A 26913-nucleotide genomic window follows, 5' to 3' on the forward strand; every position below is an offset into this window, starting at 1 on the left:
CGGTAAAATGCAGTTTTTTTAGCCTTTTTAAACGGCTAGAGCTGCAGTGGGAAAGCTCCAGGTTGCTTTACACGGGTAACAAATACCGGTATTTGTTACCCGTGTAAAAAGCAGTGGTTTTACCGTGTAAGAGCCGTTTTTTTGGCGATGGGAAAGGGTTTAAAGACCCTTTCCCACTGCAGCTTTTAAACGTTAAAATAACGTTTAAAAGCCGTTTTTGTCCCATTCACACTTACCCGTGTAAAGAAAAAGCAACACGTTTAAACACGAAAGTAAAACCTTGCCTGTAATTAAAAATTGACCCACAGGCCCACACTGATGACGTTTTTAGAGCAGAAAAGGAGGGGGTAGGGAGTGGTGTGCTCAGTGCTACAATAATGGCAGACCAAGCACATGTCTCTGCTGAGGTTGTTTCTGCAGATATGCTGCTGGATTCACCATGTGATCTGCTGTTTAAAGCTCTTATGATCTGCTGCTTGATTCGCAGAAGATGGAGCACATTAAGGAGAAGGAGAATACTGCATCATTTTTCTGTGACTCTGGAGAATGCAGAACTATTTGCATGACACACACCTTTCCAGACTACAATACCAGCACAGGAGGAGGTGTTATATTGCTGTTATGATGAACAGCATTACCGGCCTGAATGTTGCTAGCGAACGAAGTTTATGGACCCGTGCACGTCCGAGTGGTGAGGTGTTTATGCGCAGTGTAATGAACTTCGAGGAAGTGCAATGGAAAGCTAATTTCCGAATGTCTCGTGCGACATTCCATCATCTTTTGGGACTTTTGTCGCCAGCACTCAGTAGAGCAACCACCAATTTTCGTAACCCGATAGAGCCAAGCAGGAGGCTTGCGATCGCTCTGTGGTGGTACGCCACTCCAGGGGAATATCGTTCAATATCGTGCCTGTTTGGAGTAGGTATTTCTACCGTGTGCAAGATAGTTCATCAAGTAACAGGAGCTTTGCTGGACATTCTTTATTCGCAATATATTCGGCTACCGCAAGGCACCCGGTTAGATGAGACCATTCTTGGTTTCATTTCGCGTGGCTACCCGCAATGTGCAGGAGCAATAGACGGAACGCACATCCCAATAATTTCTCCACGAGACAATCCTGCGGATTACCATAACCGCAAGGGCTGGCATTCGATAATCCTGCAAGCTGTTGTCGACCACAAGTATTGGTAAGTATATTTGTTAAGGTACTGTATCTTAAAAACAGGTGTCTATACGCAGTCGGTTCCCCAATTTTGTTTGACATTTTGTGTTTTTGATTGTTTTTGCCAGGTTTTTTAAAACTAATGTCGACACAGTCAACATGGACATTGGAAAACATTGTACCTCAGGCCCTTGCATAGCTTACTACGCTCGCCATGCATGGGGCACGTTGTCTTGCTACGCTACGCACATGTTTTTATCTCCCTCCTCGCCCTAGTGCATGAAATAAAGCCTGTCAGCACGGCGCTTGTAAAAATATTAAACAAACCCATATAGCCATAATGCAATCTTCAAATTACCCATGATGACCTATAGCCATGTTGACCTAAATATATGTCGTTGTAAGTGCATGGTGTCCAATTAATGTTGACCATCTTTACGCCAGCCAATGGACTCTATACCTTTAACAGATTTATATTAAAAATTTCTGTTTATATTCTAGCTTCACAGATGTATTTATCGGATGACCCGGACGTTCCCATGATGCCCGGGTGCTTGCAAATTCCGACCTGTTTCGTGTTGCGGAGGAGATGCAAGCGGGATGGCTTTTTCCCAGAGATGTATGTATAAACTGTGAAAATGCTTATGACAAATTTTATAAGGCAAAACCTGCGTTACTTTATAATACAAATTGATGTGAATATATCTTTCGCTGTCCAGCGATCCTGTATTCTCTGTTAAGATTGACCTCACCTGTGTTTTTGAACTTATTTATGTGAGGGGTAATTATATGCAAAGGTTAATGACAATCATGCAATTCAGATATACCTGAGCTGTTCAATGGAAACAATATGGTATGGTTAATTTTCGGTGCTCTATAGCAGTGGTTACTAGCCTCGGTCCTCCATAACCCGCAAGAGTGCAGGTTGTGAAGGTCACAGGGCATGTGCACAGGTGCACAAATTAGTCACTAACCGATTTTAAAAGCTGACAGGTGCAGCTAAGTTTTTAACCTTGGATTGTGTATGGAGATATGTGAAACGTGCACTGTTGGGGTCCTTGAGGACTGAGGATTTAAACCACTACTGTAAATAATGGAAAAGGGTAGTATGTGGCAGCACTGCATTTCCTGCTGGATGTCAAAAACATAGCCTCAGGTACAGCATGCATGATGAAATAACACCATTGCCTGGCCTCTCCAAAAGTTCTCTCAGGACTTCCCTGGTAATGTATGATTGCCAGCACCTGTAGGGAGCTAGGTAATTGATAATAAATGTGTCACCACAGATGATGGCAATCATACATTACAAAGGAAGCCCAGGAACAGATCTGTTTCACGTGTCTATTGCAACAAAACAGTTCTGGAAAAAATGCTCCAAATGTTCACATGTGCCTGCCCCTCATGAATGAGAGATAATGCTGTTCATATTCCAAATAATCCTAACCCTTTTTTTGTATTGTGTTTAGAAGTCTAAAATTTTGGAAGGTGTTGAAATTCCAGTTCACATCATTGGAGACGCAGCTTACCCCTTGAGAAGATGGCTCATGAAGGGGTTTACGCAACATGCTACACTGACGCCCAACCAAATCCAGTATTCTCACAGCCTCAGCTCTGCACGAATGGTAGTTAAGAATGCTTTTGGACGTCTCAAAGGACGATGGCGCTGTCTCTTGAAGCGTAATGATGTGGATTTAGAAAATATGCCTAAAATAGTGGCCGCGTGTTGTATCCTACATAATCTATGTGAACTGCATCAGGAAGAATTCCTTCCGGAGTGGATTGTTCAGGAGTCAACAGTTTACCCTGCCCCGGATACGGACAGCTACATGGGTGATGGATCTTCTAATGCAGAGCAGATAAGGTCTACCATAGTGGATAACCTTCAGTCTTTGCTACGTTAAATTATTTTTATTGTTGTCTATTGTTGTTGTTCACAGTTTAAAGAAGTTTCAAGTCTACTGTATCTATAATCCAAAATAAAGAAGTTTCAAGTCTACTGTATCTATAATCCCTATTTGAAATAACACACGCAAACATTTTTAACACCTGAAGGTATAGCCTTCAACTTTTTATAAGGGGACAAAACATGTCCTGTAAACCTTAAGTAAAAACTATAAAAGTACAACTTTAGCAATATTTAAAAATACAAATGGTTTCATTGCTCAAATGGAGTAATTCAGTTTAAAACTGTATATGTTGTGTCATCGCGTGGGTTGTCCCCTGAAGACGGCGGATCAGCATGTGGAGAACACATATCTTCAGGGTTAGTATAGGTGTGGTTTTGGGGAAGGTCAGTAGGTGGAGGATGGGAGGAATCCCGTGAAGAAGGTGGAGGGTTGGGATGAGGAACATGCCTAAATTGAGCAGGTAGAGGTTGGAAGTGTGTGGTGTGTGAAGGGTCATAGACAGAGGAATGACCGTATTGCGGATAAGGAGGAGGTGGCATTGGGTAATTATGCTGCTGTGGCATAAATCTCTGAAATAGAGACACTAGGAAGGCCTGATTTTGAGCTTGCTGGTTACTGTAAAATTCATGCATTTCTTTAACAATTTGCAATTGGTTCCGGTGCATTTCATGCAAAAAAGTGAGGTTGTCATCATTCAATTGCGCAAGGAATGCATTGTTCATTTCCTGTTGTGCATGCAAATATCGGTCATTGCAGCATCCATTGCCTGTAAACGTTCACCAAGCACAGCAGTCATTGTTCGAGCTGTTTGCTCCGTACGGTTCGGCCTTCGTCTCCTTGTGGGGACATTGTAAACTGTCGGCATATAACAAAATACATTACTTTATATTTAATGTAAAGCTTTTGTTTGTAAGCAAAATTGATTATGGCCTACACCCATGGAGACCCTAAATAAAGGCATGCACCGCAAACCCACCATCAATTTACACAGTGGATTGTTGACCTGTTGGCATACCCATGTCGACCATTACAGCCTGTCAACCTAGTGCAGTGTACCTTTTGGACTGTGCACCTTTTGTTTTTATAAAGTTACACACCTTTGTATTGTGTGGTTCATTTTGGCAACACCATCAAAATCGACATACACAAGGTAGACACCACGGGGTCCACAGGATGAACGGTTGACATAGGTCAAGGTCCACATGGTACATGGTCGACCGGTCATTTGTGCGACATGTGCATGCCGCCCTAATGCTTGTGTTGTCCAAATGACCTGCCGACATTGTCCCACGTCGACCGTGACCCATGTTAACATTTTGACTGTCGACATTTTGGGCTTCTCAAAAATAACCACAGCCTTGGGATGATGGGGTTGTACTTACTATTGCCACGTAGTGGAGTGGGCTCTACAATTGATGGCTCCTGGGTGGCTCCTGCCTGATTACCTTCCACGTCCTGGGTTGGTGTTTCAGGGATGTCTTCGGTGTCAGCAGGTTGTTGCAGGTCATCATTACAACAGGGTGTGGATGATGTGGACTGGGCTGGTTCCACAGGTGGGGGTAATGTTTCTGGCGAAACCGACGCTGCACCTTCATGCACCGGTACCTGGCGAGATTCACATGCTGCAATGCTAGACGACAATGCACGTGGAGTGGCTGAATGGCCAAACACACTCATGCACTGTTCAAAGTACTGCCACTCCTTACGGGCAGAGCCGCTACGGTTTCGGTTGTGGTCCAGAACTGAATGGAATTGGCAACTCAATGCTTTAAGCTTATTAATAATTTGGGTGCAGTTTTTGTCAAAGCCTGATGCTGCCATCATAGAGCATATATTTTTGTATATGGCAGCATCTTTCACTGTGCCAGTCATCTGCCGCATTATTAAATAAAATCTGAAAACGTGTTGCTCTTCCTTGTGCTGTCTGCTCGTGATAACTTCCTGTATGTGGTGACTGTAAAAACGTCACATGCACCAATCATGTTCTTAACCTTTATTATTATTTCAAAATACCGTTTAAAACCCTTTCCCATCGCCAAAAAAACGCCTCTTACACGGTAAAAACACTGCTTTTTACACGGGTAACAAATACCGGTATTTGTTACCCGTGTAAAGCAACCTGGAGCTTTCCCTAAGCAGCTCTAGCCATTTAAAAAGGCTATAAAAACGGCATTTTACCGTGTAAAGCCTGCAGTGGGAAAGGGGCATTTGTGGCTATTACCCGGGTAAAGACACGTTTAAAAAAAACGGGTCTTTACCCGGGTAGGCAGTGGGAAAGCAGCATCAGGCACTGAATTTAAATGCCAAGCAATCATTGTCTTGCACATATATAGTGCCAGTTACATACCATGTCCTCAGTAGTGCTGTTACAGATGTCCCCAGTAAGTTTTTAGCAAAAAAAAATGTTTTGGTTCACTTTCTGGAATGTATGGTTTTCGGAATAATTCAGATAACGGATATTCGGATACGGGATACTCAACCTGTATCTCCTTAAAAGCCATCTTGTTTGCTTTCACAATACTTGCTGCTTCTTTTTCCTTGGATTTTTCTTTACCCTTTTGATACAAAGTTCTGTTGCCTTTGCTGGTCAGCTACAGCAATCTTTACATTTGTTTGCACATGTCACAATCTAACTTTATTTAAAGATGCGGCCATTATATACTGCCCTAGAATAATTGCAGGTTATTCATTGCCTCTTTCAATGTTGCTGGAGACTGAGCATAATAGATAATTATGTTGAACAGTGTTGATATTTAAACACATAAGGTTTTTATTTGATACATGAGGTTTTTATTTGATAAAAAATTCAGAGAAATCACGGTGCCAGCAAAATGTTAGATTTTGTAAGCGCTTTAATGAATGGTTAATTCTTATGCATGATGTAGGCCTCCATGAAGTCTCTAGTCAGTGATGCTGGCAGAGAATTTGGGACTGGTACCTTAGCGATCTCAATTTAGTCATCCTTTTTTTGAACGACTCTGCTATCAACTTATTGCAGTGCTTCTGAAAATAGGCTAATTGAGCCAGATGCACTAAGCTTCAAATGTGATAAAATGGAGAGTGATAAACAACTAACCAATCAGCTCCTACCTGACATTTCTCAATCACAGGTTGTGACATGACATGTAGGAGCATAGGCGCCAAAACCGTGGGTGCTCCGGGGCCTGAGCACCCATGGAAGGTGGGGAGCACCCACGGCACGACCTATGGCAGCGGGGTCCCAGCAGCGGATATGCTTTCATCAGCGGAGGTCCCTGCGGCAGACGGGAACTAGTAGCGGTATTAATACCGCCACTAGCCTCCATATTTTCAAGCGATCCCTGAAAACTCACCTCTTTAGGCAAGCCTATCATATTTAAGTCCCATATGCATAACCCTCTGAGGCACTTATGTATTATATAGCTTCCCTTCTGGACTTGTAACTGCTATGCTATTACTGGTGCCTGTCCTTGTTTTTCCCTCCTATGTCCCTATAGAATATAAGCTTGCAGCAGGGCCCTCTTACCTCTAAGTCTTTCTGTTGTTACCCAGTTTGTTTTATCACTGTCTACTATTGTAAAGCGCAACGGAATCTGCTGCGCTATATAAGATAATAATAATCTGGCCCAATCTCTATCGCAATTCAATTGTTTTGTACAGGTGAATAATCATCAAAAGTCAGGATTTGTCTTAAAGGGGATTATTTCACTTTGACTTTGCCCCTCATACCCATGACTTTTTCACCTGTGTCAGGCTTTAATAGCATAATGTATATGAGAACAAACGGGAAACATTGGAGGCACAGCATCTACAAAGCAGTGCCCCCAGTATCAAAGGCAACTTTGGGAACAGAAACTCAGGGGTTTATTTACTAAGATGGGAGTTCTATTGACGATGGGATAATGCTATGGGAAACCAATCAGATTATGGGCCAAATTCTCTAAGCTTCAAAAGTGATAACATGGAGAGTGATAAACAGCTAGCCAATCAGCTCCTGTCTGACATTTTTCAAACACAGTCTGTGACATGGCAGGTAGGAGCTGATTGGCTGGCTGTTTATCACTCTCCATGTTATCACTTTTGAAGCTTAGAGAATCTGGCCCTGTATCTATTTTCGAAGGGGTTAACTAGATTGGTGTAGATAGCTATGATGTAGATGTTTATATCCTGATGGGTATCTGGATATCCTATTGATCTAGATAACAACCACTGGTTTACTACTTTCTTTATCGTGGGAGTAAGGAATATTTAAGTTAGCATAGTTTTAATTATATAGTTTAGTTAGCAGGGTAGGGGTTAGTTGGTTAGGGGCTCCAGGTATGCTTAAATTGGGGAAAGGTTATACAGGGTGGGGGGATTTGGGGTAGGTTTGTTTTGGGATTCATTTTACTTATTACTTATTTTACTTATTTACTTTTACCCAGGCGGCGTGCTAGCCACCGCCATCGTATTTAGAGACTTCTGTATTGCTAAAATTTGCCGCTCTGAATCTCCTGTATATGATATTGTTGCCCTAACTGCTCTCCCATATGTTCGGGTGTCTTTGGTTTTATGTATATTCACAAAAATTTCAATAAAAAATACTGAATTAAAAAAAAAAATGGTTTCTAGAATATACTTAAAAAAAAAATTCATTGTCGCTTGTTTTTTTTTCTTTCTTCACAGGTGTTTGCATTTGATTACTGTTTCTGGTCAATGGATGAGACGAACACTTCGAAATATGCAGGTAAGGTTTTTAGCTTACAGTTCACGTTAGGGGGGCTGTGTATAATGGGGCTCATTAGAATTCGCCAAATATGTACTGAAGATAGGCAGGTGCAGTGTCGGACTGGGCATGAAGGGTACACTGAGGAAATGCAGTAGTAGTGGCCTGGCTATCCATTATTGCATGGTCTGGGGGCCTTGATAAAAATATATAAACAGTAAATACTGCTAGTGTATGTATGATAATGTACTAGATTATTAAGTGGAATGCACTGTACAAAATACACCATACTCATGTGCAGTATAATGTAAAATATGCATAATATCTCATTCAAATGCACAATCCAGAACCTGATTCTTAGAGAAGGGGGAGGGGCTCCAGGCAACAGAACATATGAGGGGTGGGGGGTCCCCTGTACTCCTGTGAGCCAGTCCAACACTGGGCAGATTAGCACAGATGGAGACGTTGCCTATAAAAAAACAACTGGGTTCTGGTTATTATTTTATTATATTTTTAGACTGTATAGAACATGCTAGGCCAACCTCCAGCTGTTGTGAAACTACAAGTCCAGCATGCTTTATCAGCTGTTTGGTGAGATGTTATGCTGTGATTTGTAGTTTCACAACATCTGGAGAGCCACAGGTCGGCCGCACCTGCTGTAGAGAGCTCCTCCTTGTATATTTCACACTTTGCAGATTCTAGAACAAAGCATTGCATACGGTCTCTGTTACATAGAAACATAGAATTTGACGGCAGATAAGAACCACTTGGCCCATCTCGTCTGCCCCTTTTTTAAACATGTTACCTCAAACCATATTTGATCCTTATTTTTTTTGTAAGGATACCAATATGCCTATCCCAAGCATGTTTAAATTGCTCTACTGTATTCGCCTCTACCACCTCTGATGGGAGGCTATTCCACTTATCCACTACCCTTTCTGTGAAGTAATTATTCCTCAAATTTCCCCTGAATCTTCCTATCTCTAGTTTCAGTGCATGTCCTCGTGTTCTGTTGCTCCTCTTCCTGTGAAGAATGTCTCCCACCTGTACCTTGGTAAAAACCCTTGATATATTTGAAAGTTTCTATCATGTCCCCCTTTCCCTTCTCTGCTCTAAACTATACATATTAAGATCTTTTAGATCTGTTGCGCTGCACAGAGCTCTGTATAAGCCATAATCACTGTGGGGTATATATGATTAGCACTTTTTCTCTTGCTTTGGTCTGAACTTTCCTCTTATTTACTTAAATAAACTTGCTGACATTTCATAGTGTTCATTCTAGCACCTGCCATCTTTGAAAACTGATGCAGTTCCTCTTCCAATTTGTATAATAACTCTACGAGTTCATCCTGAGTCTAACCTTTTCAGTGGGAAACGAGACCATAACTAGGGTTGTGAAAATGGTGCCGTCTCCCAAGTTGCATATTGTTAACAATATTGGCATCGGGTGAACGAATTGATCATACATAATAATTGATATTGGTAAACAGGGGTGTTACTGAGTGTACACATTACACGTTTTATTAAAAATATCGCTCACAAACGGCCTTTGGGGTGAATTTAATACTACATGAGGAGGGAAAATTGCTGTTGGTGGGGTCTGACCTTCCCTTTTGGACTTTTGTGTTCTGCCATATGAGGCTGTGAACAAAAACCTGGAGGTGCCATATACTGTAGCTGTGTTTACATCCGAGCACAAATAAATTGCTTGTAATTTAATTGACACTTTTTTGTTTTCTATGTTGTAGATATTCATACAATAGTATATTTTGGATAACAGTCTTAACAGCTAGGTTCTGTCTTTGTTCTTCAGGAGCCACACACTATTTGTCTGATGTTCAGCTATAAGTGCAGAAAGAAATACCCTAATTCAGTGGTTCCCAAACTGTGTGCCGTGGCTCCCTGGGGTGCCTCGGGACACATGCAGGGGTGCCGCGGCTTGGTGGTCTAGGACCAACTGAAATTATTAATGGTTAATTATTTATGAGCAAAACCAGTGCTGGTGGCTGCCAATCATAGAATGTGTACAAACAGAAGCAAATACTGCCCTTTACCACATAACTGCCACTAAGAATCGCATATAAACCCAATCTAATAAAAAATTTTGGGGCCTAGGGGTGCCGTGAAAAAAATTCTGATTCTCTAGGGTGCCGTGAATCAAAAAAGATTGGGAACCCCTGCCCTAATTACAAGTTTTAGATGGGGGCCCCCAAGTTGACCACCACAGTTTTGAGCATAAAGTAATCAAAACACAAACACTTATACAAAGTTTGCGATTAATGACAGATCATCATTATCGCGTTATAGAATTAGAGGACATTTTTATCAGCAGAAAATGGACCTGCATTCACGTGAAAACACATGGGATCAGGGATCAGTTTTTGATCCCAAGTGTTATCGGGAACTCCAGCAGCTGCTTATCATGGATTATGATTTTCCTGCCTGAGGCACGGGACAATCTGTGAATTGTTGGTCAGAAAATCTGTCATGGTAATTTGTGATGGAATTTCTATGGCTGTTTTCTCGCAGTCCCAGAGCATGTCTAAATAAAAATCCCTAATGTCTTATTAGGCAAATGGACTATTTCCGTTATCTTAATTAGTGCAACAATGTAAGTATAAATAAATCATTTTTTGTAACTGTATGTATCCCAAAATTTATAATATTTTGCCCCAAAATAAGCACACATATCTACAGTAATGAATAAATAGCATGCAGGGGTGGAGTGATTTTTACCACAACAATCTTTGACAATTAAATCTGCCCCTAGCGATCCCTTTTGTGGTCAAATCTGATTTTTGTGGGAAGAAATCGTACCACTCGAGGAAAAACACACATATAAGTAGACAATGTACTGTACAAACTTTGTCGGGAATTAAGCTAATGAACTGAGTGTTCTGAGGCAGTAATATAAAATGCCACCACCATATTGTCACAAATATTTGTATTTTGGTAAAGAATAACAAAAAAGAAATTTTGCATGTGTACATGTTAATAGAGAGTAATATAAGTAGTACAAGTACTAGAGTTATATTGCTGAACTCAGACATTTAGTTCGGCCTCTGCACATGGTGCTTCCCATGAGAAAAATGGGTACATTGGTTTTATTTTCTATAGAATAATTAGTGTATTATTAATGGATACCAAAAGTATCATCTAGAATATAGTAAGGTTCCATCTAGTTTAAAAAAAAAAACACAAATGAGAATTTATAGCACCTTAACGATAAATCAAATAAGTAGCTTAATGTAAGCAGTGGAATTACTTCTATAACTTGCGGTTAGAAATAATTGGGAATATGCAATGGGGTCAGAGTTTTCAGGTCTGGGACTTTGGCTGAGATAGCTTGTATTTTTAAAGCGGCAAATCATTTGCAAGGCATAACCAGGCGGTTTTGCCTTGTAAATGATTGCCGCTTTAAAAAGATTGGCAATCTTGGCTGAAAAACTGGACCTCCGCAAACTCAGACCCTATTACATTTCCTTAATAAGTTAATACGCTTAAATTATCAATGATTCCTTTCAGTCAGATTGACATAAAAACTAGGTCATATGTTCTTGTGGACATGCTTGTGGGTTAGAAGCTCTAAAAAACCAACTGCTTTGCCAGCTATTTTAAACAGAAATTTACTCGGAACTCCTTCACTCGTTTTACAGCTGAACATTAGGTGAGGGGAGGGGGGAAGGATTGTGAGTACCGGCAATAATTGCAAGCGACAGTCCAGAGATTGTGGTAACTAATCAGATTTGTGATAGCATTTATCAAGTACAGTCTATAAAATAATACAAACTGATTGTTTACTAGGGGCACCTTGTCTGTTGGTTCATCTTCCCACTCTGTACACTGCATGGTACATCAAACTTAAAGTTCCAAACTGAATTCTAAAATATTTAGGTTTCAATATTAAGGTAAAAAAAAATGTGTGGGTTTTATTGCATTGTACTGACCGTATATCTGTTTGTATAATGATAAAAAGTGGTACAGCAAGAGACCGAAAAAAGTGGAAAGTTTTAGAAGATCAGTTAATAAGACAGTGATGTTGGGATAGGAACCTACTGGTGTTATATAGGGGTATATTCAATGCCTATCAGGCGAGCTATAACAGCAAGCAGTGCCTATTGTTTGCCACCATAGCCCGCCCTCAGTATTCAACTGACCCACTGCAGTGGCCGTTTCCACCTTTCTATTCATAAAAAGCAAGGTGGAAACGGCGTGTGTGGCCACCAAAACGGAGAGGTTCACAGCTATTTGCAGTGGGCTCTCTGTATTAGCCTTGAACCTCGCCATTCAGTCAAATCCTCGCTGTCCTCCGACTGTGAGGTTTCCCCTGGGAACATACAATAGGGCAGTGGTTCCCAAACTTTTTTGAATCACGGCACCCAAGAGCATCAAAATGTTTTCAAGGCACCCCTAGGCCAAATGTTTCTTATCGAGAAATTCAGAAAAAAATATTAAATGAAGTGCATTGTGTTTATATGTCACAGTTATCTGGTGAGGGAAAGGATTTGCTCCTGTTTGTCCACATATATTATGATTGGCAGCCACCAGCACTGGTTTTGCCTGGTACATTGACATTAATAATATGAATTGATCCTGGTCCACCAACCCAAAGCACCCCTGCAAGTGTCCTAAGGCACCCCATGGAGCCTAGGCAGACAGTTTGGGAACCACTGCAATAGGGTGAGTGGCCGGCGAGGGGGTTAAACTATGAGGATGGCTTATTTTCGTCGATCCTCACCAAAAACAAGCCATCTTCGCCATAAAAACTCCCTCGCCGGCAGCATTGAATACACCCCATAGAGGGGAATGCCTGTTAAAATGTGCAAACAAGTGTTAAAAGCTTTTGTCCTGATTCAGCAATAAAATTATTTGATATGCGCCAAGGGACCTTATGAACTCAAGACCATTAGCTCTCCCAGTTAACCCACAATAGCTCTTGTTTATTTAGATTATTGCTTTCTTATACTTGACAATAGTAATAATTGTATTTCTGTAGCACTGTTTCTCCAAAAGGACTCAAGACACTAAACAGATAAAATTAACATAATACAGTACAGAATCAAAAATACGGAAAAGCTTCTTTATAACATATTAGAGATACTATTATAGATACTAAAGGGACCTTATGGAAATGCTTGAAGGTTCCTACTATCCACCCACTTCCTGGCCACAGCCAATAGCACACAGCCTTGGGATGTTTAACTACTGTATATTTTCTTATTGTGACAGTCTGCCTCCTTGACCTTGGTTTATTCTTAGATATTGTGCCTGCTTCTTCCCCAGAACTGACTCTGATTACTGCCTGCCGTTACTCTATTGGGGGAATTCAATTAGCTGTGGAAATTTTACCACAGACTATTTGATCCCCTTGGGCTGTAATTACCTATAAAATGAGCTTGCCACAGCACTTATCAGGGATTTTTTTTAATGCATGATTTTTTTTAATGCTTAGTAGAAGCAAAACAAAATCCTCTATACCTTGGGGGCTAACAGGTGCTGCAACCCTGTCAACACACTAATCCTTTAATTTTTACTACCTGCTAACGTTAACGCATTAAGTTAACTGACTTTAACAAGGGGCTCAAGTGAAAAGGGTCTGAAATGAGCACACCACGGGTGTTAAAATCAGTTGAGGTACATGATGTCCCAAATAAAGCAGCAGTTTGTGTGAGTTGTTTGAGTACGTGTGTGTGTGGGGTATTGTCCGGCTGTCTTTCATGTTAATGGTGTATTTGTATACTGTGTGTATGTGTATGTATGCTTTGTGCATGTATATTGTGTGTGCATGTATGGTATGCTGTGTGTATTTATGCTGTATGTATACTGCGTGTGTATGTATGTTTTGTGTGCATTTCTGCTGTATGCATGTATACTGTGTGTCTCTATGTACACTGTATTCATGTATAGTGTGTGTGTGTTTATGTATGCTGTGTGAATGTATACTGTCTGTGTATGCTGTGTGCATGTATATTGTTTGTGTATGTATATATTTATACTATGAAGTTCGAAGTGTGTGCATGCATGTGTATGTTTGTACGTACGTACGTAGGTACGTACATACATACATCTATATATATATATATATATATATATATATATATATAGATCTATATTCTTGTGACAAGGATCACAAACACAGGGACTCAAATGAGGACTTGTATCGCCCACCCCTGCTCTAGTGTGCATGGGGCATTGCTGATCGGCCCAGTCACATACAGTATTGCAATTGCACATCCTCGAAAATCTAATCACCACATAAAATTGGTAGCATTAAAAAAAACAAAAAACCTCAACCGTTCCCCTCAAGGAAAGTTTGCTAGTATGTTTTCTGTTTGTTTCCTTTATTCTCACTGTCAGTTGTAATAATTAAAAGCCTCCAGTTCTTAAGGAGGAGCAGTGGTAACTTTTCCCCATGCATTTCATAAACACATATTACACTCATGAAAGTTTAGATTTACAGCCTGTGATGTTTTTTTCCAGGATACTGCAATCAGCTGAATGTAATTAACTTTGGGATCACGTGTTTGTTATAGCATTGAGCACACACCAAAGCTAGTGACGGTACTTATGTATTATCTGGGCTTCCATGTTAAATGCACCCCATTTTTTCATACCCCTACTATCCAACTACGCATGGAGTTGACTTTATATAGTGTGGCGAATGCAGTGAGCCACCGTGCCCGAAGCGTGGCGAGCGCAGCAAGCCCCGCGAGGGGACGCGGTCTCATAAGAAAAACGGGAGGCCAGATATTACATAAGTACCGGAAACTGTAACACTACTGTGAAAAGTAAATAAGAAAATAAACTTAAAAGCTTGTGACTACTTTGAGGGAAATGTAATTAGAATGTTTTTAACACATAACTGTTTTATTTTGCATTTCAAAACTAATTTTCACATTCAGTTGCTATTTAGTAGCTGTAATACCTGTCGCTGCCTGGATGTTATGTATTGACCTAATTACTAGTCTAGCAGACCCGTCATATGCCAGGTCACCTCAGTCCCCCCTCCACTCTTGCTGACCCTACCACTCTTTCTGCTGTTCTAACCCCTCTGCACTCTGTCCAGCGTCCCCTTTTTATTGTGACCACTATATGTAGCATAGATTATAGGCCGTATTCAATGCGGCCGGCGAGGGGGTTAAACGGCGAGGATCAGCAAAAACAAGTGACTCTCTCCATTTAACCCCCGCTCCGGCCACTCACCATATTCAATGTTCGGGGGAATGATTCTTTGAAGGTGTGTCTTTTGCAAACACTGGAGACATATTTTGATGATGGTGATGACACCTGTAACACTTTATTTTTTTCTAACTTCATAACACCTAGCAAATATCAGGGGCATACACTGTAGGATATCTCAGTGTTTGGCGATGTCATATATAGGTCTGAAAAATATCACATTTGGTTATTCGTTCTATACAATATACTTAACGAGTATATATGTCTGACTCATCTATATTTTCAGATCTTTTGTGCACATACACTGTACAGTCGTTTTGGGAAACCACCTATATTAAGCAGATCTCACAGATAATCTTTAACTTATGCCCAGCATTAGCATTGCAGCTTTATCAGATGAAGATACTGTCATCTACTCAGACTTTCCATTTGTCATTATATTTTGGACTAGTGCAGGGGTTCCCAATCTTTTTCAAATCACGGCACCCTAGAGTATCCACAGGGTATCCACGGCACCCCTAGGCCCAAAAAAATAAATATGAAATTAAGTAGATTGTGTTTAAATGTGCTTCTTAGGTTCAGTTATGTGGTAAAGGGCAGGATTTTCTTCTGATTGTACACATTTTATGATTGGCAGCCATCAGCAGTGGTTTTGTCCATAAATAATTGACCAAAAATAATTTGAGTTGGTCCTGGTCCACCAACCCGTGGCACCCCTGCAAGTGTCCCGGGGCACCCCAGGGAGCCACGGCACACAGTTTGGGAACCACTGGACTAGTGTAAGAAATAATATTCTGTTGACTTATAAAGAAGTTAACAACAGATGTGGCGATGTTTTTATTTTTATTTAGCATATTTATTAACAATGGGGCGTACACACATAGCGAGTGTGCTGAGCGATCTGAGCTATGCTAGATCGCTCAGATCGCTTAGCACACAGCGCTGCTCAGCACACACCCACACACAGATGTGTAGTGCTGAGCAAGCTGTCAGTGCCAGTGTGCTCCGGTGAGAGAACACTGGCGATGACTATATTTATGGTCCCTGCTCATTCTTCATTCTACCAGCGATAGCGTTGCAGAGGGCCGCACACCGCTAACGCTGACCCCGACACACACAGCGATGTAGGGTCGTTTTCTAAGCAGTCTAGTCAGATCACTTAGAAAATAGCTAAAAATCGCTATGTGTGTAGGCCCCACCACAATGTCTGACATTCTCTTGCGAGATTTTATTGAATGTATTAGATTATATTGTTTACAAATATGGTAATAAAATTTTGCATTGAAGACACAGTGGGGCAGATGCATTAAGCCTGGTTAAGTGATAAAGCAGTGTTAAGTGGAAGTAACGCACCAGCCAATCAGCTGTGGTTGAAAAATGACTGGAGTTGATTGGGTGGTGTCTTATCACTGACTTAATGCCAGTAGTTGAAAGTAGATGTGATAGTGAGGTGTGACAATAAAGATGAGTTTGGGGCACAAGGCAGTTATTTTAATGGTGATAAAAGGGAAGCCCCTATAAAGACCTAAAGAACAAATAGGGTTGATGTTGCCAAAAATATAAATAAAAAAGGGCAAAGAGGTTCTTATCTGCCCTCATATTCTGTGTTTCTATTTGATCCTATTTCTTCTCAGCAGGGGTACAAGACCATGTTATACCCTGTTCAAATAGGATGCAAAGCTATTGCAGAAGGTCAGGCAATTGTATGCAAATTGAGAGTTATCTCAGCAAAGGACTGTCAAGCTCAATCTAGGATGCCATCTTCCCCACACAAAATAACTAATAACCCTATGACTCTCAAGAAAACAAAAACTGATAAAGGAGAGTTTGCAATAAACACAAAATTTTTCGATTTTATAAAAATTTTATTGATCTTCTACGGCTCACAAAAGAGACATTGGTTCCTTCCGATTCAGCAACACCTGACCCTGAGCCCCCTGCTCAATTATGCCCAGTGTGTATGGACAGCGATGATCGCTATCATCGCTGGGGGGAAAAGCCGCTCAGTACATAAACACTGAGCGGCTTTCCCCCTGCCCGGCGCCATCATTGGGGGGGGGCGGGCAGCTTTGCATAGCGCAGCGCTATGGAAAGCCGTCCACAAAGCCGCTCATCTGCTGGTAATACCAGCAGATGAGCTGCTTTCCCGGCAATGATGCAGGAACGCGCAGCATCGCTCGCTGCTCATCGCTGGGCCATACATACTGGGTGGCTTTGAGCTGAAAGCCGCTCAAACTTGCTGTTTTGAGAGGTATTCAGCTCAAAGTTGCCCAGTGTGTATGGGCCTTAAGTTTTAGTTCCTTGCTAACTACTTCTTGGTATCTTTTCATCATCACCCAGTTACTCCCAGACTCAGCTGTTCTAGAAGCTTCTATTTAAGTGAAAGCTACATAAAACCTTCATGTCTTCAACACTTATCGCAAAAAGCACTCCACTCAAACACTTGCATGCACACACCAGTAACCCATAATCTGACAATGACATTTACTCTTCCAAGACACTCTGGACATTTATTGGTGAATGCAACTTTTTGTTAGTTTACTAATGAATTTATTAAATAAGTATGTTGTGTACTGCCTATTTTCATAGGAAAAAGTGTTGTCTCTATTTTGTACTGAACTGTGACTGTCTCTCTTTTGTGAAGACTAAATCTCTACAGGCACTGATTGTATGGTATTCTGTACAGTAGAGTACCCAGCAAATGCAATGATTGTGTATCCAATTATATTACAGGTTGAGTATCCCGTATCCAAAATGCTCGGGACCAGGAGAATTTTGGATAATGGATTATTCCGTATTTCGGAATATTTTAATATTTCAATTATGTATTTTGAAGTATCTTGCATGTATGCTGTATAAACACATAAAATACACACAAATATATTTTATTACCACATAAAATACACACAAATATATTTTATTTGCTCAAAAAACAAGGTTTCAAAACATGAAGCAAAATTTGTGTACTATCTCAGATATTGAATTTGAATGCCAAGCAATCATTTTCTTGTACATATATAGTGCCAGTTACATATCATGTCCTCAGTAGTGCTGTTACAAATGTCCCCAGTAAGTTTTTAGCAAAAAAAAATTTTTTTTTTCACTTTCTGGAATGTGTGGTTTTCGGAATAATTCGGATACGGGATACTCAACCTGTATGTGTATTTTTTTTTATTGGCAAACAATTGAAAAATTTATGATTTGCTCACATCAGAGAGATAGGAATATAATGTGTTCTCATTACTGGAAGTCAGGCGCCTGGCTGAGAAGAGTATCCCTGTATCTGCACTATATACTCTGTACAGTGCAAGCTTGGCTGTATAATGTATGCCAGTCACTCGTGCAGCTCAGCTGTCGGAAGGGAAAAGGAAGTAATGACACTCAGTGATTGACCACAGTTGGCAAAAGTAGCACATGAATAAGGCACTGTTGTTTCTCATTATTTGTTTCTATGAGCCTTTGAAAGCCCTAATACACAGTATTAGTACTGAAGCATACAATACATTGTGCCCTATTATAATTATTTTGTACAATTTTGCAGGACAGGAAGTGGTTTTTAAGTGCCTTGGAGAAGGAATTCTGGATAATGCCTTTCAGGGATACAATGCATGCATTTTTGCTTATGGGCAAACAGGTATGTGACTAATGTGCATTTATTGTGTGTGCTGTATTTTCTATATACTGTATATAATGGATGTTTATTTTTACATTAGTGTACATTTTTCATTTTTTTATTGTAATGTTTCCTAGGTTCAGGAAAATCGTTCTCGATGATGGGTACAGCAGATCAGCCTGGCCTTATCCCACGACTTTGCTGCGCTTTATTCCTGAGGGCCACAGAGGAAGAGAATGACTCTCAGACCTTCAAAGTAGAAGTTTCTTATATGGAAATATATAATGAGAAGGTCAGAGATCTCTTAGACCCTAAAGGGTAAGTGTTTTAGCATCTGCTGCCTTTCCTTTTAAGGCCCATACATACTGGCTACCAACACTCATGTGCTGGTATCACCAGTAGATGAGCGGCGGAGTAGATGGCTTTCCTTCGCGTCCTGCTATGTATAATTACCGAAAAACAACAACAAAAAGTAATTTTTAGAATATCTCCTTTTTCTTTCTATGTTTTCCCAGTTTTATTCTGATTATACAGCATACTTGCCTACTTTTGAAAACTAGTTTCAAGGAGAATATAGTTGGTAGTAAAATTTTGCACAGCGCCCCATTGAGGGGGCGTGTCATGCTCCACCCAAAGGGCGTGTCTAGTTATATGCGACAAAGAGAAAGCAAATCAGCTTCTTGAGACGCACTCCTCTAGTGTCTAGTTATATATATGGAGAGATTGTGAAAAGAGATTGTGAACGTAGCACCTAGAAGCGAGGGTGTGTAATTTAAAATGAATTATATCCAAATGTAAATGAGTCCCAAAGCAGTTAGTGAGAGCTACTATACTTGGTAAAGTGCTAGGAAATGGTGCGGATGATTCTATGTAAATGTATCTATCTCTCATTCCTTTTTTCCCCAAAAGTGTAACAGTGTAATGTGGGCTAGGTGAAATGAGGGAGATTGCTAGACTAATGAGGGAGAGAGGGAGATTGCTGCTATTTAAGGGAGTCTCCTGCAGAATGCAGGAGGATAGGCAACTATGGTATACAGGCATGATAATCATCATAACCAGTTGATTGTTCCTATAGATATCTGTCAACATGGTAGCAAACAATAAAGAAAGAAGTGGTGCTGAATCATCCAATAGAAAATTAAATACCAATATTTAATAATATAAATAAAATCACATATCAAGCCACCTTATGCACACACACACACACACACATATATATATATATATATATATATATATATATATTATACACTGATGAATACATGTACTGCTCTATTGATCCATGCCTATAATTTTGCCAATTAGCAGAGAGTTCACAATTAGCATTCCTGGAATGCTGGCCCTTTAATTGTATATTTACCACATAGATACCGCTAGAGTCATGAGTCCAAGTTGGAAGCAATGCAGAGTGTGTTTCCTCAGATTGTGTGGATGCAGGGATCTTTCACCAAAGCAATTAAGTCCATATGTTCCAATGGTAATAAGTGGTGTGTAGGGCAAGTGGTCCGGATCGGCAGCAGTGATAAAAAGCAATAGTGGGTGGCTGAAAAGCATTTAGCAGGCTCTTTGTGCATTTCGCTGACACTGGTACAGCTTTTTCAAAGGTCCACATGATATAGCTAATGCTGGGTATACACTAGATTATATATCTTCCGATCCTGAAGCTCAGACCAACGTATCGGGCACATCGTCTAGTGTGCACCCTACCATCATTGACCATGCTCGCTCCCACTGTGAGGAGCATGTTATGGCTTGGTCTGCTCCACAGGAGCTATGGATGTGGCTGCATTTTAATACATAACGTACAGATAAATTAAGCTGTAGCATAATAAAACAACCGCTATGAACACTAATTGAAATCTCATCCCTGAGGCAGTTTGCAATACTGGTATATGCTAAATTAGTTTCCACGGGATATTCTATATTTATATTTGTTTTTATTGTTGTACAAAGCATGGAGGGTTAGCATGCTACGGACATTTCATGTTAGCTGAAACTGTTTCCCATCATCTGTAAACTTAACCAACCCTGAGTGATTTAAAAGCATCCATAATTCTTTCCTATCTGACTCGTGGAAACTTCAGCAGTGCCTCCTGTCATATACAGCCCCAGCTACATTACTATAATTAGTAGCCATTCTCTTATTTGCCAAATGCACTCAGGCATTTACTTGAATATATAAACATCATTACCTATGTTACAGAGACGTAAATTATTAATGTTGGTGGTTTTATTTTGTATTCTATACAACAATGTTAAATATATGCCAATTGTTATAGCTACAGATTTGTTATTTTATAAATGGAGTATTTATTTTTGTAACTGTGCCTATTTTTAAGCTATACTTGCATTCAAAACGTACTATTGGGACTATTAGGTATATTCAATTAGAGTTCGAAACTGCGTTTTGTCGGAAAATGTCAGTTTTCAAATTTTTAGTCTAAGCCGTGATTCAACCTATTCAATTTTTTCGTTTTTTTTTCCCATCAGGTCGGAATGCTCCGACCTGTTGGAAACCCAGTGGATTGGCGAAATATGCACGTGCTTTTGTCGGAAACCGGCCCAAGTTCATCAGGTTTTGGCCCATTTCTGACAATCTCAATCTGACATTAAAAGAAGTGAGGCGAGGAGGACAGCATCGGGTGCTTCTCACCCAGTCCTAGCACTGATGGGTGTCCTCCCAGCCAGGCTCCTCTCTCCTGGCAGCTCCCCCCCGGCTGGCGAGTGCTGGTCCCCCCCAGCAGCTCCCAGTGATTTCACAGACTGGAAGTTGCTGACAGCAGCAGCGCTCATTGAATAGGGCTTCTTGGATCCATTTTGACAAATGCATGTCAGAATGGATCAGACTCTAATTGAATATACCCCTATGTGGCTGATGCACACTTTGGCAATTAGAGCTGTGGCACACTCACAGCTCGATGTTGCTGATTTACGTTAGTAACGTGTATATGCAAAGCTATGTGTATCGCAAGATACATACAGGTCAGCATTACTAGCTTATGCAAGGCATGTGTTCCATACACTTAAACTCATGGACATTTGTTTTGCTTTGGAAAATCTGTATTTGCTATTGGGCATCAATAAAATAGAAAATACTCCCAGTCATGCATACAAGCAGAAGTATATATTTATGCTTGGACAAACAGAAAAGCAGAATATAGGCCTAAGCAGTGCTTAAAGTGGTCCTAGTGAGGTGGTGGATCTCATCCGTGGCACCTCTAACTCCCCCCAGCCCCCCCTTTGTGAGTGCCCTACTCTTCTTGTCCACCTGACTGATGTTATGCCCCAAGACCACCTCTCAGTACATCCACTGGCTGCCTGTATTTTACAGATTTCCCTATAAAATACTGAGACATAATTCTATTATCCGAATTACACTAACTGTCAGCTGACCATTATAGCAGCAGACGCAGTCAGTGGGTCATGTAACTTCAGTGCACAAATAGTACTGACAGTTGGGCTCTAGTGACAGTTGGAGCTGCCCATGGCTGCCATTTTGTAGAAAAGATCTGTGCTAGTAGGGGGCATAAATATGAGCAGATCCCCTGGTCCTTGGGAGGTGATCAGTCAGTGAAGTGCAGCCAATGGGGTTACTTCAAGTCATGGCCACCTGCTGCTGCCCAGATCCCTATTTCAGGTAGCTGTCATAGACAGGAGGAACCAATAACGGAGACTGTAACTGCAAGAGGGCGAGCGTCTTATCCTCCCACCAATCAAGCTGTGAGGTGGACATTTCCTTAAGAAAAAGCTGATGAGCAGCAAGTGCAGTACCAGACCCCCTGAGGGGGGATAGGCTGACAGTAAAGAACAGCCTCCCGGAGTGTCAGCAGTTTGAACGTATACTGTAGAGCTGGATGTACTAAGCTTCAAAAAGTGACAATGATAAACAACTAGCCAATCAGCCCCTTCCTGTCAACCAGTCTGTCTGATAGTCAGCAGCCATCACTCTTCCTGTACCAGGAAAGACAGAAACCCCTTTAGGGTTCAATAACTTTGCACCTAGAAATATGTTAATAGGGTTATTTGACATTGAAACACAGAAATGAGAGTATAAATATGGCCCCAAGCAGAGGTCGACTTCTGCAGTAAAGCTGAACCCGTTATCGTAACACTAAGCAACCAGTTCTATTAGCCGAGTTATAATTGTGACTTGGTCATGAATGCAGCAAGCAGTCACTGCAGAGAGCTACAGTAGTCTCTGGGACGGATTGCATATAAGGGTGTTGCTATATCTTTCTAAACAAAAGCAGGTGCAAATGACAGTCCAAAGCTGTGCATACACAGTGCGATTTTGCTAGCGATTCAATACAGATTTGATTCGGATAGACTCTTGATCGAATCGAACAGCAAGCAGAATGCATTTGATTTGGACTATACAAATCTGTAGTCTAATAGTGCAAATCTGTACTATAAAGTCTTGCCTGCACAGTCTATTTTACTGTTCAATTTACAATAAACTGGAGCACCCATTGGGATCGAATCAGCATCGAAAACCGTTCAATGTCCATTTGATTTTGATTCGATTTTGACTATATAGTCAACATTGAACACAAAATCTCACAGTGTGTACACAGCTTGACACCAATCTGTCTACTTTCCTAGGCGTATGCAGCTTGTTTTGACAATCATATAAATAATATTTTACACAGCTCCCAAACATTTAAAACTATGTTTTTCTTCTTGTGGTTTATTTTATTTATTTTTCTAGAAGTCGACAATCCCTTAAAGTCCGGGAGCACAAGGTGTTGGGACCATATGTGGATGGTTTATCTCAGTTAGCAGTAACTACATTTGAGGTAACTTTTTATGCATATTATTTAAAAAATTGGGCCGTATTGGATTAACTGCTAAACAGACTTGGTCAATTACAGAATTTTACACAGATACTGTAGAAATGCCAGAATCACCTACAAATTAACATTGCTAATGCTATTGACCTTTAGCATACATAATGCATCTCACAAATGAAATATAATACATTGTCAATGAGTAAATTTTTATTTTTAGAAGTCTCTAGCCTTACTGTGAAAGGCAATATCATATAGAAATATCACTGAAATGTCGCCAAAAACCAGTGGCCATAGTAGGTTCTGCAAGCTATATCTTTCTGCCACATCCCCATCTTTGTATTTGAGTTTGATTGTTTCATGTCTATGTTTACTGATCTTACTATCATAATTAATAAAGTTGTTTGAAAAAAAAAAAAAAAAAAGAAAAAAAACCCCCCACCCAAATATCAAGCCTTATGTACAAACTGTTATACTGTACTACTTTCACACAAAAGCTGGTGTTAAGACCTGTCTTTTTTTAAACATGGGTTGGGTTCTAGTTCCAGCTCAGTATCTTTTACAAAAGCTAAAAATGCCAGGGGCAAGCATTTGAACCTGGGAATTTGACAGGGCAAGTGGTAGGTCCTTTTTCTGTGTGAAAAGATCCGCCCACTGGCATCCAGCAATTTTAACCCAGGTGGATCCTTTCACACAGAAAGACCCCGGATTGATCAGGATTGCTCCAGCAAATTTCCACATCAAGATCTCGGAAAAGGGTATTATGCCCCGTACGTACAGGGCGACGGGAGTTTTGTGCTGAGCGATCTGTCACTGCCCGTGTTCTCAATACGGAAAATTACTAGATTTATACTGCTAGAATTGGGGCAGTAATCGCCTCCTTTGTATGTCCCATAAGTGTATATTTATGTTATATATTTTCCATTTCTAAAAGGTCTGGTAAAGTCCGAAATTTAAAATGGCAATACTGCTGAAAACAGAACAGCGACATGTTAAGCTTTGAACAGTATTGCCATTTTAAATGTCCTGCTTAAACACACCAAGAAGCAATGTCTTTTTCATGCTGCCACTTAGAGGAAATGCCCCATAGAGTCCTTCCATACTTAGCCAATTAAATGTAAACTAGCTTTACATAGCTTTGCAGCAGATATCCTCCATAAAAGGATTACTACTAAACTCATTAATTATACACCTAGACAAAGCAAGCAGCATAATGCTCCCCTTTCAGCTGTATGACAGAGGATTAGAACATGTTTGCCTCTATAAGGACAGTTATTGTATTCTTACATGAATAATCCTGTTATCAAACAGGACAATTTAGCCAAATGATAACATTATATATTCTTTTTATGCAGCCAGCAACTGAACAAACTGAAGGCAAATTACATTCAATACTATGCCCAATTTTGTGCACAAAGGGCCACTCTCTGCATGGCCATTAGCTTTCAGTTGGTGATAAATATACTGTTTCATGCTCTCATGTAGCCTTGCTTGGCAGATCCATGGGTCTATATATGTAAGAATGCGATGTTTAGGTTTTCGTTTTTTCAATTATTTTTATTTAATGTAATTTAACATAATTTGGCGATTCTGGGTTGTCCCTGTTCTGTCAATCTTCAGGTTCTTTAATTCTTCAACAGAGGTGGTTAGGCACAGGTCAGAGCAGCAGCATGGGGGTAGCAAGTCTGCACCAGACAGCCAGAGCAGGGTGGGGGCAGAAAGTGGGGGCACTTAAGCAGCAGTGAGGAGGTTACCTGCATTATGCATAAGTTTTGTCTGGTTTAAAAGCACATAGTGGCCACTTGGGCAGTGTGCAGTCAGGAGGAGACCCGGCACAAATGTATATGTGTGGGGCTCCACTGATAGGCTGCTATCACAGAAGGGGGCGGAGAGAGCCGGGAGTGGGCTGCATGGGTTAGCGATCCTGATACAGAGCGGGTGGGCATCTGCGATTTCTACATTGTAACGTCTTCTGTGAATAGATGGTAACAGTGAAAAGCCCTGTAGTCCAAAGATAAAGAACCTTTTACTACATGAATAGACCCCAGGTCTATAATGCAGCTGCCAGCTAGCAGTGACAAAAGTTATATGTTATTGGCTAAAGTAGAAAACCAAAAGTATATCAACTACAGTAACAGCAAACTTGAAATGGTCAAAATGTTATCTTTCCATAACAGCAAACTTGAATTGGTCAAAATGTTATCTTTCCATTAATATAAAAAGTAGGGTGATATCCTGACATCCTTCAAAATGTTAATTATAACCTCAATTCACAATTTTGAAGAACAAAATGTTACCACATATATGGAATAATCCAAATGTCATGTTGTTGGGTAGGATAGAGAATAGAATTGTTAACCACAGTTCTCTCATGCCATGTTTTCAGCATTTACCTCATTAAGCTCTTGTTTTATTTTTGTAATAGGATATTGAGTCTCTGATGTCTGAAGGAAATAAATCTCGTACTGTTGCAGCAACTAACATGAATGAAGAGAGTAGCCGTTCTCATGCTGTATTTAGCATTATTGTCACCCAGACTCTGTTTGACCATCAGTCTGGTGTAAGTATATACATTTGCTGTGTGTTAAAAAGAAACAAAAATGATAGTGTATAAAATATTTGAAATGCTTATTTTTCTGTTAACCCTTTGAGTGACATCTCTGAGCGATGTGCAAAATATCTGCTAAAAATTCCAACGATGCTCACATTTGTTATATAAATTCAAATAAAAAAATGTGTACAAAAAACGTATGTTTCCTATATAAGGTAAACATTGCAGGTCATTATGATGATTGAAATATTTATTTGGCAATTTTCACACCTGTTTGACAAATTCACTTGGCACTTAATGGGTTAAAAAAAGCCAAAATAGATTAATTTTAAAGAGTTTACAACCAGTTTATTTGCAAATGTTATATCCCACAGCCTCCTAAATCTTATTTAAAAAAAATGAATAAATAATGAATGTAGAGTTTCCACTATTAAAACTATATGATCTGGAATGGTATGTTTGCAGTGTATACTTTACATTGTACTGCAAGATCTCCAAATTGTTTGAAATCACTTTGTAAAACAAGAATTATTTTTAAATTAAGTTAAATTGTATCCAGTGTAAAAAAAAAAAAATTGTCAGATTAAATAATTATGAAGGACACAGCTATACTAAACACAGGATTACTATAAAAGAAATAGAAACAACATTTTACATAAACCATTGGTTCTCAACTCGGCCAAAATATTAGTAATAACTACACATGTGCACCTGTTGGATGATATGAAAACATGAACTGTTAGTAGATCATGAGGACCATTGGCTACTCCTGAATTCAATTATTTCAAAACAAACTGGACCATGACCTCATCAACACTCCTAACAGCTGCCCTGATGCATTGCTTAAGGTCGATTACACTGACAGGATGTGGAGGTACAAAAATTCATAACTGGGATTTTTTTTACAATTGTAGCTGTTAGTGATGCATCATGTAAGCATAATGGCTGTTAGGCCGCTAGAGAAGACTTTTGCGTGCTAGATTTAGCGAAGAACATACTCGATATATCTACACGGGCAGTTATAAAAGTC

At 40.2% G+C, this 26913-nt stretch overlaps 1 protein-coding gene and 1 long non-coding RNA gene across 6 annotated transcripts in view; both read left to right on the forward strand.

Annotated features, from left to right (window-relative positions):
* Positions 1–26913, forward strand: part of KIF13A (kinesin family member 13A) — a 217877-nt gene that overhangs the window by 97173 nt on the left and 93791 nt on the right. For all 5 annotated transcript variants that reach the window (XM_083187859.1, XM_083187862.1, XM_083187860.1 and 2 more), the window contains exons 4-8: positions 7714–7774; positions 18474–18566; positions 18683–18863; positions 23254–23341; positions 25758–25892. In XM_083187859.1, coding sequence (XP_083043985.1) covers positions 7714–7774; positions 18474–18566; positions 18683–18863; positions 23254–23341; positions 25758–25892 — 558 coding nt within the window. The remainder of the gene's footprint in view (positions 1–7713; positions 7775–18473; positions 18567–18682; positions 18864–23253; positions 23342–25757; positions 25893–26913) is intronic.
* LOC146079526 (uncharacterized) lies at positions 546–2983 on the forward strand. Its single transcript, XR_014474587.1, has 3 exons — positions 546–1187; positions 1664–1781; positions 2629–2983. It is a non-coding gene; the product is annotated as an uncharacterized LOC146079526 (long non-coding RNA).

Source organism: Crinia signifera, chromosome 5 (genome assembly GCF_055691185.1).
Source record: "Crinia signifera chromosome 5, ASM5569118v1, whole genome shotgun sequence".
Taxonomy (NCBI): Eukaryota; Metazoa; Chordata; class Amphibia; order Anura; family Myobatrachidae; genus Crinia; species Crinia signifera.